The sequence below is a fragment of the Typha latifolia genome, chromosome 4, assembly GCF_019914945.1.
Source record: "Typha latifolia isolate L0001 chromosome 4, TyphaL0001v2, whole genome shotgun sequence".
NCBI classification, from domain to species: Eukaryota; Viridiplantae; Streptophyta; class Magnoliopsida; order Poales; family Typhaceae; genus Typha; species Typha latifolia.
In genome coordinates this window covers 14904967-14930944 of record NC_133089.1, presented here as the reverse complement: position 1 = coordinate 14930944, position 25978 = coordinate 14904967, and the positions used below count along the sequence as shown (strand labels likewise).

The 25978-nt window shown below is 39.2% G+C and overlaps 5 protein-coding genes across 6 annotated transcripts; 3 read left to right on the top strand and 2 right to left on the bottom strand.

Annotated features, from left to right (window-relative positions):
- The first annotated feature begins 3376 nt into the window (after positions 1 to 3376).
- On the top strand, positions 3377 to 6949 carry LOC140787446 (uncharacterized). The gene is made up of 2 exons (XM_073136362.1): positions 3377 to 3840; positions 4766 to 6949. The coding sequence occupies exon 2, from the start codon at positions 4855 to 4857 to the stop codon at positions 6577 to 6579; it is 1725 nt and encodes a 574-aa protein (XP_072992463.1). The 5' UTR covers positions 3377 to 3840; positions 4766 to 4854; the 3' UTR covers positions 6580 to 6949.
- Positions 6950 to 7606: 657 nt separating this feature from the next.
- LOC140785679 (MLO protein homolog 1-like) lies at positions 7607 to 10964 on the bottom strand. The gene is made up of 4 exons (XM_073133640.1): positions 9219 to 10964; positions 9087 to 9125; positions 8313 to 8359; positions 7607 to 8226 (listed from the first exon to the last, which is right to left on the bottom strand). Exons 2-4 carry the CDS (start codon positions 9106 to 9108, stop codon positions 7966 to 7968), a joined length of 330 nt encoding a protein of 109 aa, XP_072989741.1. The 5' UTR covers positions 9109 to 9125; positions 9219 to 10964; the 3' UTR covers positions 7607 to 7965.
- A 148-nt stretch (positions 10965 to 11112) lies between these two features.
- Positions 11113 to 15915, bottom strand: LOC140785678 (heat shock protein 81-3). The gene is made up of 3 exons (XM_073133638.1): positions 15651 to 15915; positions 15143 to 15565; positions 11113 to 12862 (listed from the first exon to the last, which is right to left on the bottom strand). The coding sequence occupies exons 1-3, from the start codon at positions 15774 to 15776 to the stop codon at positions 11309 to 11311; spliced, it is 2103 nt and encodes a 700-aa protein (XP_072989739.1). The 5' UTR covers positions 15777 to 15915; the 3' UTR covers positions 11113 to 11308.
- A 219-nt stretch (positions 15916 to 16134) lies between these two features.
- LOC140785677 (heat shock protein 81-3-like) lies at positions 16135 to 19916 on the top strand. The gene is made up of 3 exons (XM_073133637.1): positions 16135 to 16351; positions 16436 to 16858; positions 18169 to 19916. The coding sequence occupies exons 1-3, from the start codon at positions 16226 to 16228 to the stop codon at positions 19720 to 19722; spliced, it is 2103 nt and encodes a 700-aa protein (XP_072989738.1). The 5' UTR covers positions 16135 to 16225; the 3' UTR covers positions 19723 to 19916.
- Positions 19917 to 20827: 911 nt separating this feature from the next.
- LOC140787344 (uncharacterized) lies at positions 20828 to 25858 on the top strand. Of its 2 annotated transcripts, none has more exons than XM_073136216.1 (11): positions 20828 to 20957; positions 22580 to 22883; positions 22967 to 23179; positions 23419 to 23499; positions 23581 to 23667; positions 23780 to 23875; positions 23970 to 24023; positions 24098 to 25125; positions 25207 to 25255; positions 25361 to 25400; positions 25516 to 25858. In XM_073136216.1, the coding sequence occupies exons 2-11, from the start codon at positions 22644 to 22646 to the stop codon at positions 25662 to 25664; spliced, it is 2037 nt and encodes a 678-aa protein (XP_072992317.1). In that variant the 5' UTR covers positions 20828 to 20957; positions 22580 to 22643; the 3' UTR covers positions 25665 to 25858. The 2 variants fall into 2 exon arrangements, with proteins under 2 accessions (XP_072992317.1, XP_072992318.1); XM_073136217.1 differs by having other exon boundaries at positions 20930 to 21412.
- Positions 25859 to 25978: the final 120 nt, after the last annotated feature.

Here is a 25978-nt window from a genome sequence, read left to right as displayed (position 1 = left end):
ACCAAGGTTTGTCAAGGCAAGGGGTTGAATTTTTTTTTCCTATGGATTAATTACGCTGACACTCCCTAAACTATACTCCTAAACTTTTTTAGGTTACAATGTCACCCTAAACTTTGAGGCAAAGTGAAATAAGTAACGGTGATGATGAAAAATGCATAATGACCAACTATACCCTTAATAAGATAATGAGTTCATTAATTTAGCCATAACTAATAAAATAATTAAATTACAAACTACCATCTCCTCCCCAAACCCCCGCCTTCCTTGCCGACGTACATGGCCTTCTCGGTGGCGCAGCAACCGAGGGCCTTCACAAGTGGCGAGATGGCCAACTTGGCTCGTCGGAAGGTGAACACATCACTTCAACCCTCGCTCTCACTGCTCTCACCCTTATGCTCGCCCGCACTGCCTTGCCCTCACCACCCCCCTCCTCTGTCTGATCTGATTCCTTCACCATGCATGACCTTGCTCGCACCACACCGTCGTCCTTGACCACCCTTGCCCTCACTGCCCGTGGCTACCCTCAACCTCACCGCCCTTGGCTTTGGTTGCCCTCACTTTCACTACCCATGGCCGCCTTCACCTTCCTTTTCTCAGTCGCCATAGGCAGAAGCTCCTCCTCAAGGTTCGTGGACGATGCCCCCGATGCTGCCGATGGTGAGGCGAGGGAAGGGGGAGGAGGAGAGCATAATTAAATTCTTACGCATTTAGATGAAAAAAAATATATGTTTTAATATTCGATTCAAATATCTATTTATACTAAGTAGATATGGTATAATTTTACCACAATTTAGTCATTGTTCAATTTGTTTTTAACTCCTATATGGGTGGAGATTCGATGCCTCATCTGGAGTTAGTCTAAGTGCATCTTCAGATAATTTTTTTTTACACCTATACAATGATTCTGATCACGCAAACGTAGGATTAGAAGGATTAGAAGGGCTTGCAATTAGGATCATCCAATCCCAATCCATCTAATAGAGGTATTTCCTCGCAGACATCCATGGTAGTATTCAGTGTTATCGATATAACCACCGTATATTTCATTTTACTCTTACTAATACTGAACATCTTCTTCTCATGTATAGTCTTAACCTCCATGTTTGAACATTGTACTCATAGCTAGCATTTAAAACGATTATTTTAAAGTTGTGGGTGGTTGTTCTAATTGGAAACAGAGCAATATTAGAAGTAAATAACTACAATTTCCTTTTTGTATTTGGCACTAACTGACAAACTTATCCAATCTCTCCAACCAGAACTCTGTTATTAGAAACTAATGGATCAGACTCAATCTACATATAAAATAAGAGAGACATAGGAAATAGGTAAAAATGAGAGAGTCAACAATAAGACACAATATCATGCAAGTTGATGCAAGTCGGACTAAATACCGAGCCGACGACCCTAACAAAGAACTCTACTAAGGTTTTATTTCTTTTCTCCCCTTAGTATGAGGGACTTCCTTGCCATCGCTGGTGACATGACATGCTCCCTTTCCCCTCTCCTAGCCCGTTTCTATTTCTTCCTCTCTCTCTCTCTCTCTCTCTCTCTCTCTCTCTCTCTCTCTCTCTCTCTCCACATCCTTGATCATACCTCCCGTTGGGTCGTGAGAGAAAAAGCTATGTGAATGTACACTAGCCTATTCATCAGTTCATCCCCTTTGCCCGAGGGTCCCCTTCTTGTCATCTTCTTATAGTTTCCTCCCTTCTTCTTTCTCTATCCTCACCCTCCTCTGTTCCTCCATTGGTGTCCATTTCCCATCTATTGTGCTATTGCTTTAGTTGCACCGCCACAGCTACCTCTCTCCTCCTCTATTCTTGGTCACCTACTTCGCTCTTCTTGGCACGTGCCCTAACGTAGTGGATCTGATAAGCGGGGTGTGGGTATAGGAGGGCATATTTCCAACCTCTCACTCATCTCGTCATAGCAACCGCGATGATATTATCGGTGGTGTGGTGTTCCAACGTGGATTAACTTCGAGCTATGAGGGGGTGTTTCCCATTGTTGCTATCTTTACAACGTGGATGATTGTCTGGTCTCAATAGAGCCACAAAGGGGCTTTGGATCTTTACAACTAATGTCTCACATGGAGGATGAGAGGAGAAACAAAAACTCTATTCTCTTCATAAAAGAAGAAGAAGAAGAATAAGAAGAAGAAGAAGAGATCCCACCTCCTCTCTTTCCCAAGCTTCAACCACCATAAGGTGGGGTTATAGGCGGAAGGGGAGAGAAAAGAGAAGGAAAGAGAAAACTCTAAGAGCAAAGGAAGAAGAAAGGAGAAGCTAATGCAAACCTAACTATCTGCTGCACTGAAACTTATCAGCCAATCGCTCCATTTCATTTGGCCAAGTTCTTAAATCATTCTTGATTTTAGACGCAGAAGAACAACATAATATGATTAATATCAATTATACTTCATACATACTAGATGCATTATGGGAGACATAACTCCAGCCTGACAAAATTGAGAAATGACCATGGGAGAACATGGTCTTGTCGGCATTTAGATTCACAATTGTCTCATATGTACCTGCATGCATTCAACTAATTAACGATTAAGTTTGATGATGTATCTTATTCACTGACCTAAAATAACAATATATCTACCAGTTTGAAAGAGTTTGTTCCATCTTTATGTTAGATAATCATACACAAATGTTAGATATGCGCGGATGTGCTGCTCACCAAATCGCGCTAGAATAGATACTAATAATTAGAAAATAAAAGTGGGCTAATGATGTTTGAACAATGACTTCATAAAGAAATTAGCAATGATATTAAGTTAGATAATGAATTAATAATGTCTGGTATGATCTGATTAGATAGCCGAGCAATTATTAAGCTTGGTCATCTGAAAGTGAACCATTTGAGATGTTAGATTTGAGCCAAAAGAGCAGCTCAAAGATCATTTTCATGTCCTTCAATAACCATAGTAATCGGCAATTGGCAATTGGAAAGGAGCTACGTACTGTAATTAATGCAATAGATTTGCTCCTGGGAGAGATCGATTGAAGCCAGAAAGCAAACCCAAGGATTGTTAATGGGTCAATGGCTCAAGGATTTATTCTGTTCCAAGTTGCTGCTCCAGTGGCTCTATACGAACTGGAAAGCTCTAAATTTGTTCTTGTTTTTTTAATACAAAGAGAAAAAATATTTTATCCTGTTGTAATTAGGTGAAATTTTATAGTGCTAAGTTTGGCCTCTAGTAGTATAATAGAGGTCAGATTCTAAACTCTCCTTTGAGTAAGTTTTCAAAGTACTTTTATCGAAGCTTGCCATAAAAGTTGACATTTATTTTTTTCCCCTCAATTTTATGGAATATAATCTTTAAGCAAAAGAGTCTGAGATGAACACTAACACTATTATATAGGTTGAGGTAAAAGCTTTTGGTTTACTCCACTCATCTGCAGTTAGAAGCATTGTGCAGGCATAGCTATCAATTTGTTCCATCTCTGGATTGGAGTCTAGTTAGAGATCAGTGGATAGACTGTGGAGGAGTAGACAGGTGGATTGTTCAACTCATAGAATAAGAAATGAACCAACTTTATTTTACTAAGTTAAAAGTTTAAAAACAAAACCAGCACAAGAACAGAGTGAGAGAAGTAGATGGATGGATGGATGGATGGATGGTTCTGTTGTCTGCACTGTTAAATGTGAATTTCTTTTTCTGTTTCTTTTTTGTTCTCATTAAACCATCTGGTGTACAGTGGAGTGGAGGAGAGAGAAAGAAGTGAGAGATGTATGCTTGCAAAATAATGAGAACAGGGAGTTCCATCGATCCTTTGTTTCTCCCTTGCCAGCTCGAATCTCTAACCCACCGTTGCTCCCCATTGCAAGGTAAAACCCCGATTCTTCTTCTTCTCTCTCTTTCTCTCTCTCTCTCTCTCTCTCTCTCTCTCTCTCTCTCTCTCTCTCCGTGAATGGAGAGGATACTGCTAATTTGACGGTTGTTTAGAGGAAATTTCGGTTAAAGTTTAGGTTTTTTCTTATGGGGAGCCTTGAATCCTAAGTGGGTCTTGGTTGATTTGCCTGATCTGCTGATATGGGGCACAGAGAGGGGAGGAGATGATGGTTTTAGGGATTTGGGTTTGTTTATTTTCCTCTTTCTGTGGTGGTAGTGCAGTAGTTTGGTATTCTGGGTTTGGATTCCTGACTTCTGGATGATGACCTATCTGGGTTTCTTGTTCGTTGTTATTGATTCATGATTCAACCTTGTTGCTTCTTTATCTCTCCTTTTTTTTGTGCTTCATTCGTCTTCCCAACTTATGTTGTGTTGCCTTTTAGTGCAACTCTTGATCGAGGTTGCAAAACAAATCAGTTCAAATTCTGAATTAAGGGAAAAGCCTTCTGCTCTTGAAAACGGTTGAAATTTTCAAGTGCTGGAAGCTGTTGGATGCAATACAAGAATTTTTCCATCTTGTAGGGTAGGATAGACTGCAATTTGAGTAGGTTATGCAGTTAATGCAGCATTCTAGTTCATCTTTGATTATTTGCAATTGTTAATTTACAAAATGAGCACCCCTTTTAGTCATAGTTGAACAATAGAGAAGAGTCCATGGTTTAACTGTCTTATCAGAATTATTTTTCCATATTATTGTCTAACTTTATTTCATGGAAGCCACTCTCAGCTGTAAAGTTTGGGAATTACATTGGTGCATTCAGAAGATTTTTTCTATGCTTACAATTTAATCTTCATACTATTGTCTGTTTTTAACTTTTACAGATTATAACTTTTAAATCTATCTGATTTCTTCCTTGTCAGCTATCTTCTTGGTCGGAACTGAAGTTTCACACCAAAAGATTCAAGTTCTCATATGATAAATTGAGATTCCAATTGGCCCCCTTGTGCCGATGGGTATTATTAAGATCAGGCCTCGGGGGCCTGGAACTAATAACCAGGCTGGAGAAAGTACTCACATCCATAGATTTGATGAGCTTGCACAAGATGATACATTACTCCGAGGAGACTCTTTTGGATATGATTCTGACAACTGCGAACTTGCAGAGCTGGGTTGTGAGCACATCATGTTCGGAGGTCAGCTTTGCAATGTTCCGTATGATCTTTATGAACTGCCAGATTTGAAGGAAATACTCTCTTTGGAAACTTGGAATTTCTGTTTAACAGAGGAAGAAAGATTCTTCCTCACAGCCTACCTTCCGGATATGGATCAGCAGACATTCTGTCTTACAGTAAAAGAGTTGCTTAATGGTGATATTTTGTATTTTGGAAGTCCATTGGGCATATTCTTTCATAGAATGAAGGGTGGATTTTACTCTCCGGAGGTCACTCAATCAAGAGAAGCTTTATTATTCTTACAAAGACGGGGCTATTATCATTCTTTAGAATCATATCACGAGAACATGGTTCGGAAATTTGCCAACATGAAAAGGCCATGGAATAATTGTCAACCAAACATCAGTTCTGAGGGAAACGGTAGTATTTGGAACAACAGAAGATTTGAGAAGCCTGTCATTCTAGTTGATCTCAATGCATTTCCCACAGAGGAAGATATACCAAACAAGGTCAACGAAATAGTTGCAACTGCTCCATTGTTGAAGAAAACAAAATATTTGGATTCCATGGTAAAGACTGATGATTCAATGGGTGTTTTAGGTGCAAGGGCAGCGAAGGCAAAGAACAAAGCAAAAGGGGTTCTTAAAATTAAGCCAGTTGAAATGAACTCATTGAATAATCATGATCTGCTGTCTTTTCCCAATGAGTCATGGGAACTGTGTAAGCGGCTACCTAAAGGTGTACTGAAGATAAAGTCGAAAGGTGATTCTCTTCGAGTAGAAAGAGCACGAATGATGCATACTCCACCAGAACAAACCACTGCTGATCTATTGAGTATACGCACACCTAGATTTTCCATTCCGCAATTTGCTTCTTTGTGGGATGAGCAGGATTTTGGTGAGAATTCACCATATGTGATTCAGACAGACAGAGATATAAATGAGTATGCAACTCCACATCTAGATGTCCAACAAAGGGTGAAATTTCCAAAAGCTGGTTCTGGAATACTTAAAAGTTCTCGGAACATCCATAGAAAAATAAAATCGAGAGAGGAATTGAGGATGTATCACAGTGAAGCTACCACAACTGGAGAGTTTCCCTATCAAATGAACCTTCAGCCAAACCCTTGCAAGCCAGGTAGTTTACTATATGAAAGTTCTGCAAGCTCCTACATTCGTACACATGAGACTCATCAAGACCAAAGGCAGATGACATTGGTCTGTCCAACAGTTCCTAAAGCAGTTTCAAAGATTCCAACTTTTTGTGGGAACACATATCCATCTTTCACTAAATTTCCAGATCAATCAGAGCTCAGGAGTAGAGATCCTAGCAATGCCCTAAAAGTGCCATCTGTCCATATGGCCGTCTCCCAGGACATAAGAGAAGGCTCTATGTTTCCAATAACATATAAGAGGAGGAAAGCATACAGGAAGCTCAATCCAGCTGATTCTCGTGTGCAAACATCTGTGGTGGCCAATTTGGAATCGACAACACTGCCAACTAGCGCACCAAGCATGAAGACAAAGGTTATTAAGATCAAATTTAAGGGCTGGAGTAGTTAAATACTTATATTGTCTGTTTGTTACTGTCCGGCTAACCATTCATCAATGTAGTCAATGAGATTCTTGCTTCCTGTAACAAAAGAGATGTTTCGACGTTCTGTTCATGTACAGCAGCACTGGAAGCAAGATTGGGTAGTACTCTCTAGAGACTCGTAGTGCAAGCAGCAACTAAAACTCAATTTTAGCAGTGTGTTCTGGAAGAATTTGCAGGACATTATGGGCGTACTCCATATACATATAAACTTCCATCCCTTCCTTTGGGATGGCCTTTCTTTTCTGTATCTTATGTAATCCAGAATCCTTGAAGTAGGAAAGAGCAGGAAGACTATCTTCCTTACCACATTATAAAGCAACACTTGTGTTTCTGAAACTGGTACTTGCAAAATTATGCTTTGATGTACTTACTATGTTGAAGCACTTCAAGTTGCTGTTAGTGTTAAATAGAGCTGTCACCGTAGAGCTTCCCAATTTCTCTTGCTTTGCATATTGCAGGTAGAATTTGAGAGTGAATATGCACTATTACAATTTGATGATTCAATGATATTAGTATGTGACTGAATTAAAATTTAAAAACTTCATGATACTTTATAATGATTTTTGGTGCCAGGTCGGATACAAGCTTCTAAGTAGATTCAGTACACAAAACAAACTGTGTCTCTTGCTCAATGATCGCTTAGATCTCATTAGAAGAAAAATGCATTTGGAATACCATTAGTTAACATGGTTGAAAATCTTGAACCACATATTCCATAGGTATAATGGCTATCAACTTTGCTGTCTATTTCTCTTGTAAGTCTTTATTGAATATTCTCCTTCTGACACCTTCAACCTTTGAGGAGCTACTCCTTGAAATCAGTAATCTTAATCAAAAATTTTCATACCATCTCATCTTATCTCCTTCATACAAAGGAAACAGTCATCTCAAGACATGTCTTTAGTATATTGCTTTTATCATGGCATTGGACAAGGAATCGTGCTTTTTATGTAAATTCACAATAAGTTTGCCAAAATGCAGCACAATGAAAGATGCCTTGTGAATAAATGTTCTATGTATACATATATATATATACAAGCATAGTCATGGCCAATAATTTTGAGGTTCTTTGAGAAGGGAAATAAGGCATAATATTACAAGAGACTCCCACCAATGCAGGGTAGAGAGAAGACTAGCTTACACCCATGGTTGCACAAGGACTATTTAGCCATAAGCTTGTAACTGCTCCCAGGAAGACACTTCCATATTGGCCTTATCTGCAACTACTCCACGTATACGTAGGACATCTGATCACTTATTTTCTCAAATTCTGGGACTTGATTCACTGAAGCTCTTTCCTTTAGCTGCTCACATACATCTTAATCTGATAATACTAAGGGTGAGGGATGATACTAAAGACCCTCTTCCAGATCCGTTCCGCATCGCTGTACAGCTTCTAATTCTGAATTTTCCATTTGTGATGCAAGTAATCCCTCTATCAGCACCTCAACTCCAGTACCTGGCGATTCTTGCTTCTTGTTCTTGGGACTGAATATCTTCAGAATTAAAGGAATACCATCTGACCTCTTTCGCTTTCTAGCATCCTCGGCCCAGCCATGCAGGGTCAATCGCAGTTGTGCAGCAAATATCACTTCTTTGAACAAGTCACCCATCTTCATTGATCAAGTCCAACAAAAGGATATAATTATATGGAGAAAAGAAATGCAAGAAGCTGGGAGAAACTGATCCACGATCTCACCTGAGTGACTGCAGCACAAAGAGGAAGTGTGCTATAGCTGCAGAGGACTTGAACAATAACATTGTCGAAGAAATTAATCTTACTATTACAAATAAGTTTCATAAAGGAAGTGGTATCCTTAAAAAGACTAAAGAGAAACATTAACCAGTAGCAACTCTGGGGATGAGAAAGTCGTCCCAAAGTACCCATCATGGCATACTGATGGATAAAAGAATTCAAACCATGGTAAAAAGACTTTCTACATTTAAACACATGAAAGAAGTAAAACATGATAGCCACGTGTTACTTACAAAGATCAAAGAAAAAAAAAATCATCACTAATAGTTGGCTGCTAACTTCACAACAAGGTATTGACCCGAAAAACAGCACCAAAACAATTTTTTTGTTGAATATCAAGTATCATAGATTTAGTACACAAACATAGCAGAAATGTTTGCCCACCAACTGAATGACAGCAGAACCCGCTAGAGAGATAAGTGACCACCCCAACATGTCATTGACTCATGCTTTTATGTAATTTAACTTCTTATAACTCTGCCATCCTGTTTATAACAATAGACTTTCTCCATAATCCCATGACACTGTCCTTGATAAATTCGTTATGAATATGGTGTTGTGTCATGCTTCCATCCTTTGATGTTGGAGAAAAGAACACATGCTGTAGTTATTTAGTGAAACCGTCTAATAAATGTTTGCAATAAGTTAACATTCTAACAAATTTAGTAACGTAGGAGCACTGTACATTTTTCTTGTTTCAAATTTGTCTTTCCTTACCTCTTCCTCCCGATGCTTCCATTTTCTAATCTACATATACTGCAAAAAGATTAATGAAATTTGTTGCTGAAGGACAAAATTGATCATTCCCACACCCAAATTGAAGAACAGAGAATGCAGCTCACATCATACCTTTGCTCCGCCTAGAACCATAGTACAGGTACAAAACACTACATTGACAACAGCTAGCAAAAGATGAAAAATGTGTAGTTGATGTAATGCTTCCAGGGATGAGAGAGGAACTTTGCCCTGAAATATAGCAACTCAAGACTACTAAAATCACCTAATATGCTAATCAGTAACTCTACAAGAATCAAGATCTTTAATATTGTGACACTAGATAATACAAAAGATAGCATATGGCTATCAATGAGTATTGGTGTTGCCTACTTGCATGATAAGGGAAGGAACCAGTAACCTTTTTCCAAGTTGGTCTTCCAATTAATACAATGTTATCATCCTACAGCTATCTGCCTTGATTCTTGATCAGGAACATCACTTTATATATAGAAAGCAGATACTTGAATTTTCAACTCTTACTTTGTTATTAAGTTTAGTAAAAGTGAACAAAATGGCTTGGCTTAAATCATGACAGAGACAAGGTAAGTTTCCAAGAAAATGTTACACTATATTTATAATTAGAACGCTTCTAGTTACATAACATAATCTCAATCTTCAGTTGCATGTTTAAACATCTCAAGGACATAAGTATTTTATATTTAACTTACTCAAATCACTTCAGTGTGAGGCAGTTAGGATGGATAAGCAGTGGAATTAGTTCTTTCTTTTATGCTATAATGTCTGTTAACCAACAATTTAGCCATTTGATGCCATAAAATGTGAAAATATGTTCATAGTTACTACATATAATACGGATAGACCAGGACAAGTTTCATCATTCAAAGATTACAAGGAAAAGCTAGAGGAAATGATGGTATACTTATCAGCCTGAATGGTAAATTTCATATCAAATTGCAGTTCTGATTAATGATAGTGAATCTGACACCGATGCATATGACCTCCTTTAAGTAGATGATTCCAAGTATATGCAATCAGACCGCTTTGAGCTTTTTGGGGGGGAAATAAAAATAAAATTGATTTTTTTTTTCCACAAACTCCTCTCTAATCTGTTTGCAGTTAGTCAGAAAAAAACTCTGATACTACCATGTTCAGCCATGGCCACCATCGTTACAAAACCTTATAAACATGATGAAAGGATCCCAAGTTATAAGGTACTAGCTCCCAGGACCAAGTTCAAATCAGTTCTTAATCAAAAGGGGAAAATAATCATGTCACTCGTGCATTTCATCAAGAGGCAGTGTTTGTGTCGTAAGACCACTTCATCCCACTCAGGCATTTCATCAAAAACACAGTCAGCACTAGGAAGGGAAAAAAAAGACATGCCTTTCCAAGGTAACGGAGGAAACGCTCGACCGAGAGAGATGACCACGATAGCGGTGCAAACGGCGGCCACCACCCACGTGAGCTTGTGTACTCCAAATGTTCAAAAGCTCTCCTCTTGCAACAGTACCAGTAGAAGAAGAAGAAGAAGAAACAAGCGTTCCCTTTGATTCCAAACCAACCAAACAAAGGAAATATAAAAGAAGGGAATTTTACAAATTACACACTATATTTTATTTATTTTTATAATTCACACCCATAGCTAGAGGAGAGTAAAGAAACGTGGAAGTAGCATTCTGCGGTGTACTGGTGCAGCAATAGATATGGATTGCTGATTGATAATAAAAAAGTAGTAGGCTAGAAGTAGCTCTATTCCTAGACTTAAAATCCGGTGGTATCAAATCCGACCTGATTCAATTTTGTATCTGGGCTTTATCAGATGAATCGTCTACACGAATGCAAAAATTTTAATTCATTTTCTGCTCCTTTTGATCCTCTAGCAATTAATTAATACGTACATTTGTCCTTTAAAAAACGGAAAACAGAAATATCCACCGGAGATACAACTCATACTCAGCAGAACGCGAGTGAAAATATGAACTTTGGGCATAAAACCATCCTGATGTGGAATAACAAGTCATGCATAACTTTGAAGAAAACCTTACATAAAAAGATGGTGAAAATCTAGCTAAGTGATGTATATGTCTGCAAAATAGACGGGGGGATAATAGAACCAGACAGTAAAAGGAAGGCTACGTAAAACGTTTAAAGAAACACTTAAATTAAGAACCCTGCCAACTTCTTAGTAAGACTTAGATATCTTAGTCTACCTCCTCCATCTTGCTCTCCCCGGCATCAGCTTCTTCAAGAGAAGGCATGTCGGTGTCTGCATCGGGGTTTTCATCTTCCTCAATGCTGAGGCCCAGTTTCAGCATGCGGTGGATCCTGCTGCCAAAAGTGTTGGGGTCCTCAAGGCTGAAGCCAGAGGTGAGGAGGGCAGTTTCAAATAGCAGCATCACGAGGTCCTTCACTGATTTGTCGTTCTTGTCTGCATCCGCTCGTTTCCGCAGTTCATCCATGATTGGGTTTTCAGGGTTGATCTCCATTGTCTTCTTGCTTGACATGTAACCAGCCATGCTTGAGTCCCTCAATGCTTGCGCTTTCATGATTCTCTCCATGTTGGCTGTCCATCCATACTCCCCAGTGACCAAACAGCAAGGAGAGTCGACCACACGGTCTGACACCACAACCTTCTCCACCTTGTCTCCCAACACTTCCTTGATGACTTTGCACAGCCCTTCAAACTTCTCCTTAAGGGCCTCCTGTTTCTTCTTCTCATCTTCACTCTCGTCAAGCTTCAATCCCTCCTTAGTAGCAGACACCAACTTCTTCCCCTCAAACTCCTTCAACTGACCCACGGAATACTCATCAATTGCATCTACCATGTAAAGGACCTCATAGCCCTTCTTCTTCAGCTTCTCAAGGAAGGGAGAGTTCTCCACGGCCTTCTTGCTCTCACCAGTGATGTAGTAAATCTCATTCTGGCCCTCCTTCATCCTTGTCACATAGTCCTTGAGGCTGGTCAACTCATCACCACTCTTTGTAGAGTGATATCTCAGCAGCTCTGCTAGCTTAGTCCTGTTCTGAGAATCCTCGTGAATACCAAGCTTGAGGTTCTTTGAGAATGCCTCATAAAACTTGTCGTAATCCTCCTTGTTCTCAGCAATTTCAAAGAATAGCTCAATGCACTTCTTGACAAGGTTTTTGCGAATGACCTTAAGGATCTTGTTCTGCTGGAGCGTCTCTCTGGATATGTTGAGAGGAAGGTCCTCAGAGTCCACGATTCCCTTTATAAAGCTCAAGTACTCTGGGATCACTTCCTCACAGTTATCCATGATGAAAACACGGCGCACATAAAGCTTGATGTTGTTGAGCTTCTTCCTTGTATCAAAGAGGTCAAAGGGAGCCCTCTTAGGGACAAAGAGGACTGCCCTGAACTCAAGCTGTCCCTCTACAGAGAAGTGCTTGACAGATAGGTGTTCCTCCCAGTCATTGGTGAGGCTCTTGTAGAAAGCAGCATACTCTTCCTTGGTGATTTCTTCGGGCTTCCTCATCCAGATTGGCTTCTGCTTGTTCATCACAGACCATTCATGTGAGACTTCCTTAATCTTCTTCTTTTTCTTCTCCTTCTCTTCTTTCTCTTCATCAACATCCTCAACCTTCCCTTCCTCAGCTTCTTTCTTGTCCTCCTCCTCATCATCATCAGAGATCTCCTTCTCGGTGGTCTTCTCAGTCCACAATGAGATGGGGTAGCTGATGAACTCAGAATGCTTCTTGACCAAATCCTTCAGACGACGCTCCTCAAGGTATTCCAACTGCAACAATATCAGACAGACAAATGTAACAAGATTGTTTGATAGTCAGCAAGAGAATATACTTCATGTAATTTCCAAAAGTAATTGTGGGCTTATTTTTGCTTCTCTTCTCTTCTAATAATAAAAGAAAGGTGTAAAAAATAACCAAAGAGTACCGCAAATTCCAAATACAAGCCAAGAAAGAAAATGCATTACTTTTTCTGCTTTGAACGAAAATTCCACACATAATCAACATCCTCATTACACCATTTTTACTATAAAATTGGAACCAAGTTTTCATGAGATTTAATATATTCAGGTCCTGAACTTTCACAGTATTAATAACTTTTGTATCTCAATTCCATCAGTTTTTTGTTATTTGGTTTAGAACAGGACTGCATTCAGTAAGTTAGATCTTCTATTTGAGGACATAGTTTATGGATGTGATACTATCAGGTTCTCATCATAATCCAGTTCATCTGCAATTCTGAACTCAAACTCATCAAATTCTGTAGTAAATATAATAAATCCACCCAGATCCTATAAACTCCTTTCCAGCAGAATAAGATTTCACAGTGGCTTTAAGAAAACAAATTTCATGCAAATGAATATAGAAACTATGACATACAAAGGAAAAAAACTTAATAAGTAATAAACCGAGTTCACAAGAAGTTTCAGACTAGATCTAAGAAGCAGAATTTTGATGAAACCTAGTAAAAAGATTACAAACAGCTGTTTTGGGGAAAAAACTGATCAAATGATGTAACAGCCATCAAGAGGTGGGTAAGAGGGAGAATGGCTAGTGGGTGGGAGGGAGGAATCATCTTCAGCAATGAATTACATGTACACTCCAAGAAACAAAACCATCAATAGATTCAATAAAAGAATGAACTATCATTACACAAACACAAAGATATGAAGAGAGGACTTAATATCAAATGACATGCAATACAATGTTATCCTAAACATGATCACCTGACTAAATGAATGAGACTTTCATTATTTAAGCTAGCAATGATCTTTTATACACCTTGGAAATAAGTTCAAATTTGACATTATCATCTACAAACTGTCTAGGTGGAATCAGGAAAGAATCACATTATTTCTAAGGCAAGCCTACTAATCCATAAATGCACTTTGTGAAAATATGATCATACTGAAAACAAGCAAAATTAAAAAGATGTAATAGAGATCACAAGAATCAACCAGTCTCATTATATGAGTCACTACCTCAAAAAGTGATCTCTATTTTCAGTCACAAAATATTTTTACATTTTCTGAGACATTAACATGTGGCTAAGAACAAAGGCACAGCTCTAGAAAGGTGAGCTATGGCACCACAAAGCGAACAGAACATATTATTATTTCTCACTGTACAGCCAATACTGGAAAGGCAAAAACTGCATATTGGCCCACCAAGGATATGGTCCAACTGATCCTTTTTCCTTTAGTATTCTGTCTAAGCTAAAAAATAACTCAGGGACACAATCATAGATCTCTAACAAGTAATCCGGTGTTCCCCCAAATTACCCCATTTCAAGTATAAAAGAATTGAGTTGGGATCCATATGTATGTGGCATTTCAGACGTTCCATATACATCAAGATACCAGAGCATCAAACCACAAAAATCTGTTCACATTTACCGGCAGTTGAACAAATTAACCACATGAACAAACTCCAAATAATTTCAGAAATAGGACCAGTTACACTCAGGTGCAATGTACTCTAATGTTGCATTGGATTGATAGTTTGATATGAGAGGTCAGAATCATAAGTACCGTATACTTGTATAGGATTACTCTGAACATTATGAAAGGAGATAATTCGATGGAACTGAGCAACTTGGTTACAAGCAAAGCACAAACTTGATTAAAACAGCCAGATAAATTAGGGTTGAAAATGAAAAATAGAATTAGTTAAAAACAAAGCATTATCCGCTAATGCATATCAAAGAACTGGTTAGCGTTATAAACAAATAGCTACAGACAGAATACAGTAAAAACTGTTTTCACGACAATTAGCCTAAAGTCGAATCAAGGTCTCAAGGTAAAAAGGCAGTCCGCTTTTATCAAGATCAGAATGTCTATAGTAATATACCGGTAAATATTTACCTTCTATTTCTAGCATATGTTCATTAGAAACTCGAACAGTAAGAGCATTGAGACAATTCAAGCTATCTATTTAAAAGACTACACAGACGACATATACTAGTATACTACTTCTCGTAACTGCTTAATAAACTCAAAGAAACTACAGCAGATATAATGAGCGTAAAATTTTGATGTTTTCATTTCTGATACCTGATCATCCTTGAGGAAAAGCGTGATCTTGGTCCCCCTGCCAAGATTTTCCCCTGAGGTATCCCTGGTCACCGTGAAAGACCCTCCGGCCTGCGATTCCCACACATACTGCTCATCATCGTTGTGCTTGGTAGTTACCACGACCCTCTCAGCCACAAGATAGGCAGAGTAAAACCCAACACCAAACTGGCCAATCATACTAACGTCAGCACCAGCAGCGAGCGCCTCCATGAACTCCTTAGTCCCAGATCGAGCAATGGTCCCGAGATTATTCACGAGATCCGACTTAGTCATACCAACACCGCTGTCAATAATGGATACGGTGTTCGATGCCTTGTCGGGGACGATGTGGATGAAGAGCTCGGGCTGGGCATCGAGCTTGCTCTTGTCGGTGAGGCTCTCAAAGCGGATCTTGTCCAATGCCTGTTAGGGTTTCGAAGATCAGAGAAAACAAAGAAGAGGATATGCAGAAGTTTAAGGGAGAAGAGATCATAAGGGAGTTACTTACATCTGAGGAGTTGCTGATGATCTCACGGAGAAAGATCTCCTTGTTGGAGTAAAAGGTGTTGATAATTAGACTGAGGAGTTGGTTTATCTCGGCTTGGAACGCGAAGGTCTCCGTCTCGCCCGCCATGGTTGGGATCTCGAGCGGGAAGAGATCTGGGGAAGAGAGTATGAGAAGAGATGAAAGAAATGTCTATGTTTCAGAGGAACGGTAGCGAGGAATATATAAGAACGGGGACAAGGCTTCTAGTCTTCTAGATTGTTCCATTGGGGTAATTTTGGTCAATTGCGAAAGCCAGATTACTGGACCACGAAGGTGATTGGAGCGTGCCGAGGTTTGTGGGGCCCACGTGAGATTTTTTATACTTTTCGATCGGGCAGGGCTTTCGCCCGTGTCCGCTTACAATGCCCTGACCCGACCCGATAATTCTCTTGCCCCGAAGAAGCATCTAGAAGCTCTTCTTTCCGCTATATATACTCCTGCTTCCGCCTCTTTACTCATTCCATTGTAACCCTAGCCATTTTCGTCTGCTCTCTCTCTTTCTCTCTCCTCTTATCCTAGAGCACGAGATCTCAACCATGGCGGCCGAGACGGAGACCTTCGCGTTCCAAGCTGAGATCAACCAACTTCTCAGCCTCATCATCAACACCTTCTACTCCAACAAGGAGATCTTTCTCCGCGAGCTTATCAGCAACTCCTCGGATGTAAGTAACTCTCCTTCGATATCTTCTCCGTTAGGCTTTTCATCTCCTCTTCTTTCCTTTCTCTGATCTGCGAAACTCTAACAGGCATTGGACAAGATCCGCTTCGAGGGTCTCACGGACAAGAGCAAGCTCGAAGCCCAGCCCGAGCTCTTCATCCACATCGTCCCCGACAAGGCGTCGAACACCATATCCATTATCGACAGTGGTATCGGTATGACCAAATCGGATCTCGTAAACAATCTCGGGACTATTGCTCGATCTGGGACTAAGGAGTTCATGGAGGCGCTTGCTGCTGGGGCTGATGTTAGTATGATTGGTCAGTTTGGTGTTGGATTTTACTCTGCCTACCTTGTGGCCGAGAGGGTCGTGGTAACTACCAAGCACAACGATGATGAGCAGTACGTGTGGGAGTCGCAGGCCGGAGGGTCTTTCACTGTGACCAGGGACACCTCAGGGGAAAACCTTGGCAGGGGGACCAAGATGACGCTTTTCCTCAAGGAGGATCAGGTATCAAAATAGGAAAAGTGTCCTGATGCTCACTCATATTAGAATAATATAATTGAGGAAGATTCATTTAGTAGCTTGTCTATTGATCTTTGATTGCTTCCTTTTGTGCTCATCTTTAATCATTAGTTATTCCGTGAATGACCCAAAGCATCTTTTGGTAGTTTGATTTTTTGAATGCTTGTTCACATCGTCCTGTTTAGTGGATTGTGATGGGCAGATTATAATCTCCTGGAGATTATTAATGAATGTTACTTGGAATACAATGCTGTAGGTTATATTGTCAATAGTTACCATACTGGTTTTAGGATTCATGTCATATGATGTAGCTTTAGGTTTCCATCATTGCCCTTTTCTATGTAAAGCGATTACATAACTCGGAGTTTCGTTGCTAGGCCAGGAAATTTCATTTTAAGTTATTTTGAAGTTTTAACTTTTATCATATTTCACCGCTCTGTATATTTTGCATATGAACTTAGACATTCTCTGTAATTCCAATGTTGATCCTCTTTTCTGTAGAAGATGGTAGGGCACCTATATTGTATCCTTATGGAGATAGTAAATGCAAAGTGCATGTTCATAGTGATGCCTTAACATGAAACTTTCCGTAGTAGTCTTGACTCGAAACTTGAAACTTCTTATGATAGTCTTAACTTGAAACTTCGCGTGGACTTGGTACGTTGCATATTATGGATAGGTTTGTTATTGTGCTTCTGATGGCTTTCTTCTGTGGTTTTGTTCCTAATTATTGCAAAGCACTTTAACCAGTTTTTTTTCTTTTATTAATAGAAGCAATTTCTGATTACAATTGGAATGATTTATCTTCTCTTGTTTATCTAGCTGATTTAATGAAACATTTTAATGGTTAATTTTTAGTTACTGAGGATTAACATGGCACCTTTATACTCAATGTTGGAGTTTAATAAAGCTGTGTCTATCCTGGAACTATATGATGCATGCTTAATGATAAATCAGTGACCTTAAGGGTGAATCATGCAGTGTACCCATATAGTTGTATTTGAGATGTTTCCATAAGGGTGTGTATTTGGTGGTGCATTCACCTTCTTTCCACCCAAATTAAGAGCTTTTAGCGTTTGCACAGCTTCTTTTGAATCTTGATTATTTAGTTGACTCCTGAACAATCTTTGGCATTTCAACTTATACTTCGTTGATCCACTGTAAATAATATGCTCCTTAAGAAAGGAAAGAAAGTACAATTTTAATTATGCTTGCTATCTGTCTGATGCATTTAGTACTTGCTATTCTCCTGCTGAAGTTGCTCTTAAAAATTTGTTGCGGTGGTTTTGATGCAGCTGGAATACCTTGAGGAGCGCCGTCTGAAGGAGTTGGTCAAGAAGCACTCTGAGTTTATCAGCTACCCCATCTCATTGTGGACTGAGAAGACCACTGAGAAGGAGATCTCTGATGATGAGGATGAGGAGGACAAGAAAGAAGCTGAGGAAGGGAAGGTTGAAGATATTGATGAAGAAAAGGAAGAGAAAGAGAAGAAAAAGAAAAAGATTAAGGAAGTCTCACATGAATGGTCTGTGATGAACAAGCAGAAGCCAATCTGGATGAGAAAGCCTGAGGAAATCACTAAGGAAGAATATGCTGCTTTCTACAAGAGCCTCACAAATGATTGGGAGGAACACCTAGCTGTCAAGCACTTTTCAGTAGAGGGACAGCTTGAGTTCAAGGCAGTCCTCTTTGTTCCTAAGAGGGCTCCCTTTGACCTCTTTGATACAAAGAAGAAGCTCAACAACATCAAGCTTTATGTTCGCCGAGTCTTCATCATGGATAACTGTGAAGAGCTTATTCCAGAATACTTGAGCTTTATAAAGGGGATCGTTGACTCTGAGGACCTTCCTCTCAACATCTCCAGAGAGACGCTCCAGCAGAACAAGATCCTTAAGGTCATCCGCAAGAACCTTGTCAAGAAGTGCATTGAGCTATTCTTTGAAATTGCTGAGAACAAGGAGGATTACGACAAGTTTTATGAGGCATTCTCAAAGAACCTCAAGCTTGGTATTCACGAGGATTCTCAGAACAGGACTAAGCTGGCAGAGCTGCTGAGATATCACTCTACAAAGAGTGGTGATGAGTTGACCAGCCTCAAGGACTATGTGACAAGGATGAAGGAGGGCCAGAATGAGATTTACTACATCACTGGTGAGAGCAAGAAGGCCGTGGAGAACTCTCCCTTCCTTGAGAAGCTGAAGAAGAAGGGCTATGAGGTCCTTTACATGGTAGATGCAATTGATGAGTACTCTGTGGGTCAGCTGAAGGAGTTTGAGGGGAAGAAGTTGGTGTCTGCTACTAAGGAGGGATTGAAGCTTGACGAGAGTGAAGATGAGAAGAAGAAACAGGAGGCCCTTAAAGAGAAGTTTGAAGGGCTGTGCAAGGTCATCAAGGAAGTGTTGGGAGACAAGGTGGAGAAGGTTGTGGTGTCTGACCGTGTGGTCGACTCACCTTGCTGTTTGGTCACTGGGGAGTATGGATGGACAGCCAACATGGAGAGAATCATGAAAGCGCAAGCATTGAGGGACTCAAGCATGGCTGGTTATATGTCAAGCAAGAAGACGATGGAGATCAACCCTGAGAACCCAATCATGGACGAACTGCGGAAACGGGCAGATGCGGATAAGAACGACAAGTCAGTGAAGGACCTTGTGATGCTGCTATTTGAAACCGCCCTCCTCACCTCTGGCTTCAGCCTTGAGGAACCCAACACCTTTGGCAACAGGATCCACCGCATGCTTAAACTGGGTCTCAGCATTGATGATGATGAGACGCCTGATGCAGACACTGAGATGCCTCCGCTCGAGGATGCTGATGCAGGAGAGAGCAAGATGGAAGAAGTGGACTAGAGATATTGTTCACATATTTTGAACAATTTTGAAACTTGCTATTTTCTAGGAAGGTTTAAATTTGTCGGGGTACTTTTTATTGTTATCGTTTTAATGTTTATGTTGTCTTAGGTAGCTTTAATTATGGTTCTAGATATCTGTTCCTTTTGCACACAGAGTGCTTTGCTAAATGGTATATGACATTTGCTTTCTAATGTTATTGTTGCTTGATATATTATTTGGTTTGTTGCTGCATAGCCTAGTCGGTGACCTTGTTTGCTGAGTGTTGATTTCTTTTCTGCACTGTTATCTCGAGTTCTACATGGGGAAGTTCCTGCCGAGTAGCATAGGCTTTTTGAATGAAATCTTCAAAGATGTACATGGGAACTTCCCGAAATCTTTGTTTGTTGTTATTTTGATGTACATGGGAACTTCCTTCTCTTTCTGCAACCCTGGTTTTCTTCCAGTATTATTGTCCTATATTTTGAGACCATCTTTTCGGTCTATCTTTTATCTTTATATATTCTACTTTATTTATTTTTTAAAATGTTATTTAACCTACTTCTTTCCAGCCAGGTACCAACTAAAGTGATCTCGCCCACTACGATCCACGTCAGCCGGTTTAATATCACTGGCGATTTAGGCCTGTTAAAATAGCTCAAAAATAAGTTGATTCAAGTCTGATACGTAGAATAAGCTCAAGATTAATTTCGAAGTCGAATTTAATCACGAGCCACCTCAATCAAGCTAGCATCGATAAAACTTAAAAATAATAATATACTATATATTTCTATATACATTTTTTGATTAAGATCTAAAGTCTTACAATATTATTAATTTAGATTTTATTTTAAATTATGATTAGGTCCGATTTATACTCAAATAAATTCAACTTAAAATTATTTATTAATTAACTCGCTTATGCTCGAGCTCAAAATAAAATTATTTTATTTCAAACTGGATTCTGCTCAAATTTTATTTTCTCAATTCCAGCTACTTCTCGAATTTTCTTCACCTCATCGTCTCGTATCCCCGATCATTTAACGTCAAAGACACGCTTGGAGTAAGTTACCGCCACGCCGTCATCGACATCATCGACCTTTTTTTCTTTATCCCGTTGTGATGTAATATTAATAAAATCGAGGTTTGGGGTCTCTTGTTCTCACGAGGCGGTGGTCACACCTCACGAGCCCCATATAAATTCGGGCTTCGTTTGGCTCTTCGTTCTCCCCGTCAAAGCAGAACTTGGCGTGGAGGTAAGATTACCACTCCCCTCTCTTTCCATTCAAAACCCTTTTCTTTTATCCCAAGCTTCCAATTTCTTTGAGTAATTACGGGTCACACATATCAGATTGATCCAAATTTCTAGTGATTGCTCTGCGATTTGTTCGAAATCTATACAATTTTATGTGGCCAAATAACTATTTCCTCTCTTCCGCCTCAACTTTGTTGATCTGAGTTCGCTGCGGATCGGTCGTGTGACTTTAGAATTTGATCTTTGTATTGTTTGAGTCTTTGAGCTGTTCGAAATAGGCTGCTATGAGGTCATAGTAGGATTACTGTTCGCTCGGAAATTATGCTGCTATCTTGGAAATTTTGGCAGTAGAAGCGCTGGAATTGATTCAGCAGGTTGTTGATACCATGGGCGTGGCTAATTGGGCGAACATAATTACAATGAATTTTAGTACCGATTTGGATTTACACTAACGAGGTCAGCAATAGGCACTATCTTCTTACTCTTACATTTGAGAATCTCTAGATTAAGAAAGACTCTGCTCATGATTCTAAATGTCTGTGATATACCTTACGAGAAACTACCTGAAGGGAAGAAAAAGATATTCAAAATAAAGGATTTCCTTATCATTGGCTCGCCACATGTTGAGCGATGGCAAGCAAGCCCTTCTATTGCTTGCTTTTTCCTGTAAAATATTGTAGTAATGATTTTTTTTGACACATTTTAGTAGATTTATAGATATTTGTCCATCTTTCTTATAGCCTTATTAACTTGTCATTCAAAAAAAGAGTTGCAAACGATCCCGTGTATCAGATTCTCTGAATTGACGCGTTGGAGGGACTCATTTGAAACATTTTTTGGTAGATGATATACCCTTTCAAGAACAAAAGAAAAGGCCTACTTTGCAAGTCCTTAATGTTACTATCCTAATCATCAAGAGCTTTTAGGCAGGCAGGGTGTTATGTAGGAAATTGGGCACTGGGATGAGTTTTGATAAATTAGGAATGCTGGATCAGTGTTATATATGTAGTAAGCAGTCCATATGAAATATGTACCAAATTTGTAGGAAATAGGTTTACTTGCTTTTGCTGGTTTCATCATGTTCATAGTAGAATCCGCGAGTATGTCTGGATTAACCAATCCTTTGATCTATCTAAGCAATCCAGCTACCATAAATGTTTCTACTACAACCCAGCATCAGTGCTACGTGCCAATGATGAGCATTTGGCAAATCACCTGTACCTTGATAAGGAACCCTCTTGAGATGATATTGCTCAAGATACAATCTCTGATTCGCTTCCTTTGATTCTTGTCTATTAGCTGCAACATTGTGTTGCTTTTCTTCATGTTTCTTTACTTGGAGATCAATTATCTGCTTTAACCATACTGAGTTCATTTGATTCTCTAATAGATTAGTCCACTACTTATTTGCTTTAATATTTTTAATTGTTCAGTTAATTCATTGGGTTGAGTATATTTTAGGAATTATTAACTTTGAACTTATTTTTAATTTGATAGAGGTTGCAACATTATATTCTGGTATCATAATACATTAAACATTGAAAGCATATGGTCATATCATATAGCAATTTTTTTGGTATGATAGATGAATAATTGGCTAGTTCTCTTCTATGATTCTTGCAGGTAAAAGAGTTAAATCAGATTTACAGGATATAGGACATCTGCCAGTAGTTATTTATTTTATTAAATGGGCAAAGAAATGATATTCAATGTTCTAGCCATTTGGAGGGGCAAACAACTGAATGTGGAGATCAATAATAGTTGTAATGTCAAAGAGTTGGGGCAAAAGCTGCAAGAAATGACTAATGTCAAACCCGAGACAATGAGGCTTCTTGTTCCACAATCTACAAACAAAAGTTCAAAGATGATCACTCCATTCTCTGATGTTCACTCAAACTTAAGCTTGCAAGAAGCTGGTATTCTGGAGGTAAAATTTGCATTATACTTTACAATATGCTCACGTGTTTCTCATTGCAAGGTATCAAAATTCTAGCTGTCATGCTGTTGCAGGGAAAGCTGATTAGGATGATGGGGGTCTTTGTTGATGAAATTGAAGAGGTTTCACAGACCAGTAGTAAATCAGATCTAAGGATTCCTGGGTTTAATGAGGAAGAAAAGCGTCTGAAGCAACGGATGTTGAGCAGGCCTCAGTCCTCTTTGAGACTTCCACATGGAACCTATATATTTTGTGATTTCCGCACACTTCATATTCCTGGAATTGAGGTTAGATTTTGAGATTTTGAATTTGTTGAAATTTTGTAGCTGTTGGTGGTAACATGCTAGCATCACTTTCATGCTGTTAACTTTGTCAGAAAGGATTTTCTCTTCTGTTTTAGCCAGTAACTTGTTGCCAATATTTCAGCAACCTGTGATGTTGCAAATTAAATATATATTTCACTATCTTTATGGAATTTCCTGTGAAAAGAAATCTGTACTTAGCTTTTTCCTTTTTTTTATGACAGTTGAATCCCCCATCTTCTGAGGCACTAAAGAGAATGCATATGCTTGCATGTGATCCTGGAATTATTGCAATCATGAACAAGGTATCTGCTTTCCTCTAAACTATTCTCATATGCCTGTACCAATAAATTTCTCACATTTAATGCTTTTGGCCATCCTTTCAGCACCGGTGGCGGGTGGGTATCATGACAGAAATGGCACCTGTTGGATATGTGGGCATCAGTCCTAAGTGTGTTTTAGGTTTCAACAAGGTGAAAAAAAAGTCAAAAAATAAGAGATCAATTAAAGTAAATAGATTAGAAACTCCTGATGCATCGTCCTTTTGATTAAATTGGTATGTTTTGTTACCTCGGTTTGATGCAGAACCAAGGGGAGGAGATATCACTCCGTCTTCGCACTGATGATCTTAAAGGCTTTAGGAAATATGAAAGCATCAAGAAAACCCTGATACATGAACTTGTATATATTTTGGGAAATTCTACTTTTTATTTCATTTGTCTAGAATAATATTTTCATGACTAAAACTAATTATGCTTATGTTTGTTCTGTTCAGGCACATATGGTGTACTCTGAACATGATGCGAACTTTTTTGCTTTAAATAATCAGGTTTTTTTTTATCTATAAACCTTTTATTCTACTTTAAGTTTTCTTTTATTGGTGTCATATTTTGTTGAATACAGTTAAATGAAGAAGCTTTTACTCTAGACTGGACAAAATCAAGAAGCCACACCCTAAATGGTCGGAAGAACTTTGATACATACGAAGAACTCTTTCTTGAAGAGAGCGGTGACACTAGTGGTCAAAAGCTTGGAGGAGTATCAGAGCCATTGGCAAGTGCCCGTGCATCATCAGTGGCAGCTGCCTACCAACGTTCATTAGACGCATCTACTAGTTTGGAAGGATCACAGGGTAAAGCTTATTCTGATGTCGATGAAGCCCATATGCATGCAGTAGTTGAACCTGATGGAATTGACCTAAACCTTTTTCATGGAAAAGAATACGCTACGCCAGACCCTGATACAGGGATTAGGGAGAATGATGCCATGAATCTGGATGTAGCGGCCGTAAATAGGAAGCCTTCCTATAAATCTGCTATACCTGAAGAGCATGATGAATCTGATCCTGATGATTTTCTAGAACCTGATCCTGATGATTTTTTAGAACCTAACCCTGATGATTTTCTAGAACGTGACCCTGATAATTCTGGGGCCAGTGATGCTATGTTGGCTAGTGATGAACCTGACCCTGATGATTCTGGGGCCATTGATGCTATGTTGGCTGCCAGTGATGAACCTGATCCTGATGACTCCCTAGTTGGCAAGTCTAATGAAATTAAGGTAGAAGCGAACAGTCGAAATGTATTGAAACCTGATCCTGATGATTCCATGACTATGGCGGTGATAAAGGAAGTACCTGGCATGCATGATAGAAAGTGCAGTGTGCCCGATCTTGATGAATGTATCCCAGCTGTTCAGGAATCTGGGAATGTGGTGGAAGGACAGTACCTTTCAGAGGAGGGTAAAGTTATGAAGGCTGAGCCTGATCCTGATGACCGGTTGGATGGTTTGGATAATCAAGAGCTACAAAGAATTGAGGAGCCGGTTGTTGCCATATGTACACGTCTCCAGAAGGCCATTCAGATGCTACGATCTGAGTTAACACCTGGAGAGGCAACAGCAGTGTTTCAAACAATTTTTAAGATCATTAGGTATGACATCTGTTACGTGTTGCATTTACAATTGCAATCCAACCCTAAAGTTCTGACTGTCATGTTTTCTTTTTTCTGTAGGAATGTGATTGAACATCCAAATGAGGAAAAATTCAGGAGATTGCGGAAGGTGTATTCCATTACTCTAGCTCTCTCTATCCTTTGATGTTGTTGTTTGGTATAAATCATGTACTATAGGTTCTAACATTCTACTTGATTTCTTAATACTTTTCAGGCCAACCCTCAGTTCCAAAGGAATGTGGCAAATCATGAAGGTACGAATTTATCTTCTAATTATTTTCTCTCATCTCCTTTCCTATGATTTAGACTATGAAGTGCACCACTTTCTTCTGGTGAGGTGTATAAACTGACCTGTTTGCTTGACACCAGCTGCTATGGAGATTCTCAAAATGGTCGGCTTCTGCGAATATGTTATATCAGATGAAATTGGGCGAGCAGAAACATACATGTTATTGAAGAGGAATGATCCAGCCTTGCTTTGGCTTGCAAAGTCTTCCCTCGAACTCTGTATAGCTTGAATCTTAAGGTGTTCTTTAAGTTTTCTCCTTTTCTCTTTTCGTGAGAAAAAGTGGCCTTGATGTTTTTATTGATTACATAGTTGTACATACTGTTATATGATTGATTTAATAAGGGATGGTTGTGTGTATAGAGCCGTGACACTTAAATTTTTGTAACATGTGAAGTTTCGAAGGTGTGGAAGTTTTCTTTGAAACTTGCCCCGAAAATTTGTAGTCTCTTTAAAATTCGATTCTGTTTATTTGAAATGCATGGTGTATCACCCATCATTTCTTTAGAAGGAACGAGAAAAAGGGAACAAAAAAGATTCAGGGGA